Consider the following 9,686-nt stretch of genomic DNA (forward strand, 5'->3'; position numbering starts at 1 on the left):
TCCGATGGCTTTATACCATATATATCAGTCAATATGTGAGATATTAATTAACTGAAGGTATAATATTGGATATACTATAGTTGAATGCCTAAAATATGTGAAATCGGTTCACGAATTACCCAAACTCCCATATAATGTCGAAAATGTTGTTTTTATTTAATTTTAGATAGTTTAGATTTCACTAAACATCTGTCGGGCTTACGATCATTCTATTTCGATTCTCGTAGGTTTTTTTTTTTAATGTTGCATTGGCTTTAATTTGAAGCCCAATCTATTTGATTTAACCAAGTTAAACCCGCTCTTCTATCACTATATCGCATTCACGGTATATCTCCTTTTATTTAGCACTTTCAGCACCGAAACTAACTGAAAGTAAATTCATCAGTTTTTATATATATCACTATACACACTCCTCGAGCTCACGAGCGAGCCGTGCTTCATTGCTTCCACATGTACTTAACACATCATTCAGCTAACATTGATCAGACTTCAAACGACCGCCAATTATAAAGCAGTATACATACGCTGCTACAGCACGTTTTACAATAATAGGTGAATGAATGGTAATGGTAACGTTAGGCTTACCTGTTTTATGTCAAAATTTATTTAATAATGATAAGAGGGATATCAAATTGTGCAAGTAGGCTGGAAAATCCAGTTATGCCACCAAAAGAAGAAGATGTGAAGGATGTTAAGTAAACTGTAGTGCTTGTTTGTCTTGCATTTATTGCTGAAGAGAGTGTGGATGATAGAAAAGATGATAAATTCCGTCTTTTTTTTGTTTTATACAAAAATAATCTAATATTACCTATCGTATAAATAACACATTTGCTCATAAAAAAACAAATGTGAGACTGATAAGTTTTTTCGAAATGGCCTAATATTGTCAGAAAAAATTTCTTTTATTATTAATATTAATTTTAACACATGGTACATCTAGTTAACTTCCTAGATGGAATTTCCAAAACTTTACTTAAAATCGCAACAACTTAAAGCTCAGCGAATGAAAATCTAGCAAAGTATGAAATTTTGAAAAAATTAGCTATTTATTATTTTTTGCATATTTCCATAGTCTATGGCTTTAAAAATATTGTAACATATTACAATTTTAAATGAATAGTAACATGTTTTGAGTTACAGGCTTCTAAAGTGTAGACGCTCAGTTCAATCAACTCCATCAGTTTCTGAACCGTCAATGTCAAACTTTTTCTGTATTTTCGTATATTGTTGTTTGTATATTATTCTCCATACAAAGCCAAAGAAAAAAAAACAAACTTTTGGATAAAATTTAAATTTTTGCTAAATGCCGCCATTTTGTCTATTTTGGATAAATTTTTCATCGTAGGTCATTGTACAGACAACATCTTCTAGAGATTATTTTTTTTAAATTTCATCCACAGAGAAGACCGGAATCACTGCAACAGTGGAGGTAGCTCGAAAATTATTTAATTTTTTTCTCCAAAAAAAAAGATGAGTATTCCTAAAATATATATAAATATATCCTTAAAATATTGGGTTGGGGTTTTAACATTTTATACACAAAAGAAATATTTCCCCATTTCAAATCCCCCAACTACACATTTCAATTACCGCACCGGAATTTATTAAATTTTTCATCTTCGTAAAATTTTATTAAACGCTAAACACTATAACACATACACACATAACATACGCACTCATAAAGAGATTAACAACGTAATATTGGAGAGATAAGCGCACAAATTGGACAATAATACTCGGAACGCAATAGAAATTACATCATGTGAAGGCCGCACTTATTCATACCACTTTCAATCAATTTCGCATCAACTTTCATAACTACAAATATTTTACGATTAGCGGAAAAGGAAAAGTTGACTAAAACTTTTCTGTAAGCTCACACATTCAGAAGTAAGCGGAGTGTAGAAATTGCCGCTTACTAAACATACAACATAAAATATTAACGCTGCACAATATAATTAAGCCAAAAAAGCAATGATATTCAGCCGAATAAGCGCTTAGCCGTTGCGCATGCGCATAAACGCTCTCACAGTGGCGCGCCGCACTGAATTAGTTTTTGCATTTCTTTTAAATACAGCTTTCATGCCAGCCTACTAGTGCTGATAGAATGTATGGGGCGCTGCTAAAGCGCCCAACTGCTTCGCTAAAAGCGCTATAAAACAATAATTATTATTATTACAGCTGCCAATACGAATACCTCACCGGCGCGCACTTTGTTGCCGCTGCGTTTGTAATTTAAGTTTCATATTGTTGTTGTATTTGCTTTTCGTTTGCCACAGCATTTATTGCCTGCCACTTGTGTCGGTCGCGGTATGTTGCAGCAACAGCTTTATTACTCACTCCACAGCGACGACTGTCGAACATACTAAAATGCTGACTTTGAACTTCGCTGCGCGCCCGCCAAGCTGGTGAAAAGTTGGCTGAAAATGTTGCTTTTCATAAAAGTTGCCACTGCAACAGCTGTTTGGCTTGCAAATAATCGTCTCGTTGCATTTAGATCATAATGATTGCAAGGCATTTCGACTGGTTTACAATTTAAAGTGATCGCGTAACACTTTTAATTTAGGTGAAAGAAGGAAGCACCAATGGCGGTGCATTCGAATTTTCACCGTGGGGTGTTCTATTATCATGATTTATTATGGGTTATGGTATATTTCTGTGAAAATTATAAAATTATATTTTGATCATATAGCATTTTCTCAACTCCTGATCTATGTTATATATCACAAGAAAATATCTATATATTCTTCTATTTACTATATTTCCAAAAGTTCGAATATATGCAGCCCTCTTCACCGATCTTTCGAAAAATTTTCGAAAATTCGAAAGAAATCTTTGCAATATTTCTTGTTTGAAAATTGATATCCTCTAAATTTTTATTATACTTGAGATATACAAGTATATCGGATATCTATCGTAAACCTATGTAGCTACCCAGAACTCAGTCTTTAAGAAAGTGGCCAAGTAAAAGTCGAAACTGATACCTTTATCTATTACCACATCTAATATGTTTAATAATTTTTCACCAAGATCTGGTTAATTAAAATAAGGTCTTTAGATTCCTGAAACCCAAAAACTCTTATTTTAGACCAATAGAAGACACAAAAATTACAAGGGGTCCTAAACTTTCACTTCACTAAACAGTATACATGTTAAAAAAGCTCTTAAAAAATTGTTAGAGGTACTTTTAATATTACCGATTTCTTTCTTAATATGATTCACGATCGATCTATTATTTCACGAAGTTTGTAACACCTAGAGAGAAACTTCGGAAACACTATAATGTATAGATATAAATGATAAGCGTGACGAGCTGAGTCGATTTAGTCATGTCCGTCTGACCGTCCGTGTTTCTATCTGTATATACAGCTTTTGAGAAATCGATCTCAAATTTTGCACACGTTCTTTTCTCAAAAAGAAGCTGCTCACTAATCGGAACTCAAGTCCTTGCATGGAATACTTTTTTATTTGGCAAGGTACTTTCACGAAATTTGGCATAGATTATTTAACGATTTCAAACAACTTTTTGAGCTAAGACCACTAGAGCTTATGCTTCTCAAGACAAAGGTCTTCACAAAATTTTTGAAAGTTGTTTAAATCTATACCTTGGCTACGCTACCACTTTTAGTTATACATATACATTTTACCATTATATGTAATTTAGATATACATATTTTCGTTAATGAAAAGCAAACTCGACCATATACAAGTATGTAATTTAGATATAAATCTTGTCATCACTTCGTTAGTGAAAAGCACACTGGGCCAATACTAAAATGTTATTCCCACAAAAAATTCAACAATCATTGTTGAGATATATCGAGGGATTGAAACCTAACTAGAGCAGCTATAAATAGGTGTGAAACTAAACTACCAAAATAAGAAAACTTTAGAAATAAAAAAAACCTCTATGACCTTCAGCAAATGAGCTCGTTGCTTAAATGTCATCAAAAAATATATTGACAGAAAAGCTTGTGATAAAAATATTGCATTATTTTTACAGTCACTTAACTCTTGTACGACCCTCGAGTTCTAGCTTAATTATATTATTATTATTGCTACACACAATAAACAAACACACCATTCCAGAGCACACTCAAATATTTCATAAATTTCACAAATTACACGAAAGCTTCTCCCCCTGGCCGCCACTGCGCCCAAAACTGCTACCTTTCGCTTTTAATTTTCCTTTCGAAGTGTGTATGTAAATACTCGTACTAAGTAAGTTTACTTACGCGCGCAACAAAGGCAACAACTTCAAATACTTTCGCATATTCAAGTACAACTGCTTATTCTCACTATGTTATCTTAAGACTATTTCCTGCACTCACCACCAATACCAACACAATCACCATCATCATAATCACCACCACCACCAGTGCACCTTTCCCTTCGATACTAAATTTGGCCTCATTTTCGTAATACCATTAGCGCATTGGCTAGTTCACCTGATTGCCTTTCTATGCCAGCCAGTTTGCTTGTATTTTCTTTTCTTTATTGATGAAAATAAAAATTGGAGAAATAAACGAAATTGTGTAATAATTTAGCGAATCGTACATCCGTCGGTGGACTGGCTATAGATAAGCCAAGTGCACATTAACTGCAGCTCTGGTCCGTCGTCTATGCATTCGTTTCATTCATGGCCTCTCGGCGTTGGCACAAGTGGAAATCATATAAAATCAAATGCAGTTTCGGGTTTAAGCACATTCGCTTTGTTACACAATCGGCATCAAGGTCGTTTTTGCAGCAAGAGGAAATATACAGAGATATCAAGGAACAGCAATCCCTTTAGGCGCTCACCAAACATAAGAATTAGTATAAAGGAATTTACCGTTACCAACATACAAAAAGGAATTGAATATGACAAACACCGTTGGAAGCTTGGTGAGTTTAACGGGACTGTGCTGCATTTGAATGTAGTGCAAAGTGATGGTGCAATTAAGTGATACGCAAGTGTAACTGTTAAGGAGTTGCGAAAGACTTACAAAAAACTTATTCGGAACATACATTAGAAATATATCGAAAATTGTTTTTGAGAAATATATAAAGTATATAAAGGTGCAGAAAAGTGAGTTAGCAAAGAATTTTCCAACAGATCGGAAACTCCTCCTGAGTAGAATTACCTATCAGTTTGTATTAAAGTGAGTGTCGAAGTTAATATATCAAAAGTAATAAAAAATAGGGTTTTATAATAATATTTATATTCCGAAAATCAAGAATGCACTTTGAAATCAATTTTAAAAATAATGTGCTTCTCTGCTAACTCAACCATTTAAATAAAATATTAACAATTCTAGAAATTCCACGAGAATTATTTAAACTACATCGTTTTAGAAAAAATTGGTTCTGAGAACCCAACTCACGTTAAATCTGGTCTAATGGTACTATTTTTCTAAATCTGGGCGCTCTATAAATCCACTGATAACATTGCTTTCCCACCAGAAAACAATCAATTATAGTACTCTTAGCGTATATAGCTATTTGGTATAGTATTAATTGGCTGAAAAGTTCACTTAATATCCTGCTTGTATGCAGGTCGCAAGTTTTACCAACATGTAGTGCTGTATAAGTTCGAAACCGCTTGGATGAACATATTCACATATTAGATCTTATTTCGAAACTTTCCATTCATTAGAGATTTTTCGTCAATAAGAGAGATCCTTTTCAATCCTTTAGATTTTGTCTTGGTTGTGGGATTTTAATTCAAAACCCTGCATATTTTTTATGCGACTTTCAAAATTTTCTTTCGGCAAGCTTTCTATCTTTCACCTTTAAAAGAGTGTGAGCTCTTAAAAATATTGCACGCAAAACTCAAAAGCATTCCTGCAGCGCCTTTTTGTGGTGGTTAAACCAATTTTTTGTAATATGATGAAAAAAAGTCAGATCATCAGAACTATTATTAGGAGACACACTTTATTACAAAAAAAAAAAAAACCAAAACAGGAATTAATTTTTAGAGAAATGTTCTTCGAAACAACCTCCGATGGTCTATATGAATATTAATTTGTGAACTTTTCCAGAAGATGAATATTTTCTGGAAAAATGCTAATTTATTCCGCAACCAGAGTGTTTCGGTAATTTAAACAAAATCAAACAGAAAACTTTGAAATGAAAGAGAGAGAGACGGCAAACATTAACACAATTATCTTCAATCATTCAAATAGTTATTAGGAATTTTATCGTTTTCTAATAACAGTCTAACAATTCGAAAAAAGACAATTTCTTCCGTAAATCTACATAGTCAATTTTATGTTATAAATAAAATATGATTTTAACCGGTACAATCAACCCCTAATATGGCAAGAAATACCTACGATATATTGTATATATAATAACTCAAAAGTCGAGATTCCAAAAATGAGGAACTTTATCATTCATTCAGCAAGGGTATTTTACATCCAGAATGTCCTACCTCACTTTATTCATACAATTTTAAATTCACTTATATTTTTCTTTCAAATTTCTACGTTCTACATACATTTTCGCTCAACTTGCAACACTAACTTTTGGCTCAACAACAGCTGCGGCAACTGCTACTTGCTGTAGCAACAGCAACATTACTGTCAATTGTCTGCAGCTCTACAGCCACATCGACTTCATCAAAGGCCGGAGGGCACGGGCGTACACCGGAAATGCACACTGGCCATGCCCAGAAAAACATGGCCCATGTCTATGCAAATCATGTGGGACATCAGCAGCAACAACAACAACAACAGCAACCCACACAGCAGCAACATTACGACATTCATTACAAACGAAATAGCAGCAGCGACAGCAATCATAACGGCATTGCTGCGCTCACAGGCGCCGAGACGGCAGCGCTAGATAAAGATAGAAAAACACAACGTCGAAGTTACAATGGATTTAGCGGAGGTAGCAGTGGTGCGGGCGGTGTTGGTGCACATAATGTCGGTGGCAGCAGTAGTTACAACTTTGGGGCAGCAAAGCTTAATGGTCTCACAAATCTTTCGGGTTTGCGGCACATTAGTAGCGGTTTCGGCGGTAGCTGGAGCACATCGGGACATGGAGGATCGGGCGCGGCGGGTGGTGCAACTACAACCACCGTTGTGGCAAAACAACACATACCAATTTATGAAGAACAGCAAGAAAATAATTATGGCGCCGCCACATTGGGTGCATCCGGCGCAGCAGGACACGCTGTTGAGGAAAACAGTCAACACGGCGGCAGCGGTAGCAACGGTTGGAGCAGTAGCAGTTTTAATTCGGGCCATTCTAGTGGCAAAGATGCGCTTAGTACAGCGCTTTACAATTTACACTCAGCTGGTACGCACAATGGCTTCCTGCCTTCGGCCTTCGCTGGCAAATACTCATCATCGGCAGCAGGCACCACAGCATACGCGGGCACACCTACATACCAACAAAGTCAACAGTTGCATCAGCCAAACGATAAAATCTCCGATGGCAATTTTCTGCATCGTTACGGGCAAAATTCCGGCGGTTACGATGAACTTTCCACCTCTGCCACATTCGCACATCAGCAACAACAAGCGCCAATACCATCGGCAATGCAGTACTTCATGCCGCTCGACAGTTACGCTTCCATGCACGCGGGCGCGGACTCGGCAACTTCATCTGCAACTGCAACGGACGCGGATATCTCATTTGGACAGCATCATAGCGGCGGTGATAGCGGGGACGTGGAGGTCGAAGATGATGAGGCGGGCGGCAAGGGTCCCTCTTACGATGACTCCACTAATTATCTACCCGAACAACATGATGATGGTGCATCGCAGCCCCATGTCATCAACTACATTCCCTATAAGGTGGTGAAAAAAGTACATGTCCCCGTGCGTGAACCCGTTCAAATACCAATCTCGCATGCGGTTATCGTACCCGTCAGCAAACCAGTACCCATACACGTACCCGTCACTAAACATGTAGCAGTGCCCGTTGAGAAAGAGTTGAGAGTCCCTGTGGAGCGCGTGGTTCCATATCCGGTCGAAAAGCCTGTGCCAGTGCCCGTGGAGAAGCGTGTACCATTTACAGTATATAAATATGTACCAGTAAGGGTACCGCATCCATTCCCTGTCAAGGTGCCCGTTTTCAAAACCATTTTGCACAAGGTAAAGGGTGGCATGTGGTGAGAATACCTTCGTTCGCATTTAATTAGTACTCGTACTTATTTGTGAGTATGCACAATAACCACATTCTTAAATAAGTATATATTAAATATTATACATTAATCGACAAGACTGTTATTCAACATGTTTAACTTAAGTATACACACATACATGGCTATTTGATATAAGTCTTTAACATTTTTCGAACGAAAAGAACTATATTTATTAAACGAGCATTACTCACGATAATTATTTACATATTTATATTTCACATTGCAACAAATAACTCAAAATTTACTTGGTTTGTAAACTTTTTATTTTTATAATTTGTTATACTTAATATGCTAATCGAATAAAAGTGTTAATTGCAACCAGTTAAACCGAGCGTTTCAAAATTCGTTTGGAAGTGTATTGAGATCAAGTGGCGGAGTACACTGTCGGGAACTTTCCATCAGCTCTAGTTTCAGACTTTCTGACTACTGCAGTGTCTTTCAAGCGGCTGCCACAAAGTTAGCAGCAGACTGCTCCGGAGCGAAGCCTCTTTCAGAGTGGTGACCTTCCACTCCTATAGTAGGGCAGCGATATTAATCTTGAGTTCGCTGGCTAAGCGCTCAAAACTAATAAAAGAATGTCTAGACTCCTTAACTCTAGCATCGAGTTATTTTATGATTAGACCGGTTTTGGTGCCTGGCCACAGCGACATTGCAGGAAACTGTAACGCTGATGAACTTGTTAGTACAGTCAGTCTCAATAAAAGGATAAATATCGAAGAAGAAAAATGATCAAAACAAAAATACCCTTCACAAACACAAAATATCTGATCTGATCTGAACAATTTCTTCGGAGATTGCACCATTGTCTGCGACAATAATCCATGCCAAATTTTCAAGATATCTCGTCATATGAAAATGTTTTCCATACAAGCATTTGTATGACATCGCGTATATACAGACAGACAGACGGACTTGGCTAAATCGACTCAGCTCATCATACTGATCATGCGTTACAAACAACGTGGTGAACTTAATATACCCTGTTCGGAGGATAATTAACTGATTCAATTTAGTTTTGTGTAACGCGTACATGATGAGCAACACCAAAAGAAATTTTCCAATAATCAACGACAAAAAAGTCCATGTTAGAATGCAGTCGAAGTGTACAGTCAAGCCAATCTTCGTCGGGTGAGCACCTTTTATGCTCAAAAGTTATTCAAAAATGTAATAACGGTTCTTAAAAGACATTTTGGCTGATTCACAAACAACTTTTTCTTCGTTTTGCTTCAAACATTTTCTTTGACAAATAAGTTCGGCGTATGCTTTTGTACGAGTCGCATCGAGGCGAAGCAAACCAAAGGGAATAAAAATGTTGGTCAACTCTTATCCTTTTACCCTTTGCCTCGCTTCGTTAATAAATCAAGAATTGTCGCAAAGCGATGAAAGTTGTTTGTGAATCCATAATTAAAGTTACAGCCTTCTTAGGTTTACCCTAAGTGTTTCGGCAAATGTCTCATCGTTAAAGGTATAAAATGTATACCTTTTTATAAACGACGATATCGTGTACCCAAAATTCTTCTTTTTGTGATTCTTTGTAACTCAACGAAATAAT

The 9,686-nt window shown here is 36.4% G+C and overlaps 1 protein-coding gene across 1 annotated transcript; it reads left to right on the forward strand.

Annotated features, from left to right (window-relative positions):
* Nucleotides 1-4,591: 4,591 nt before the first annotated feature.
* Nucleotides 4,592-8,408, forward strand: LOC106616237 (filaggrin-2). The gene is made up of 2 exons (XM_014232803.3): nt 4,592-4,884; nt 6,522-8,408. The coding sequence occupies exons 1-2, from the start codon at nt 4,861-4,863 to the stop codon at nt 8,103-8,105; spliced, it is 1,608 nt and encodes a 535-aa protein (XP_014088278.2). The 5' UTR covers nt 4,592-4,860; the 3' UTR covers nt 8,106-8,408.
* Nucleotides 8,409-9,686: the final 1,278 nt, after the last annotated feature.

Source organism: Bactrocera oleae, chromosome 2 (assembly GCF_042242935.1).
Source record: "Bactrocera oleae isolate idBacOlea1 chromosome 2, idBacOlea1, whole genome shotgun sequence".
Lineage (NCBI taxonomy): Eukaryota > Metazoa > Arthropoda > Insecta > Diptera > Tephritidae > Bactrocera > Bactrocera oleae.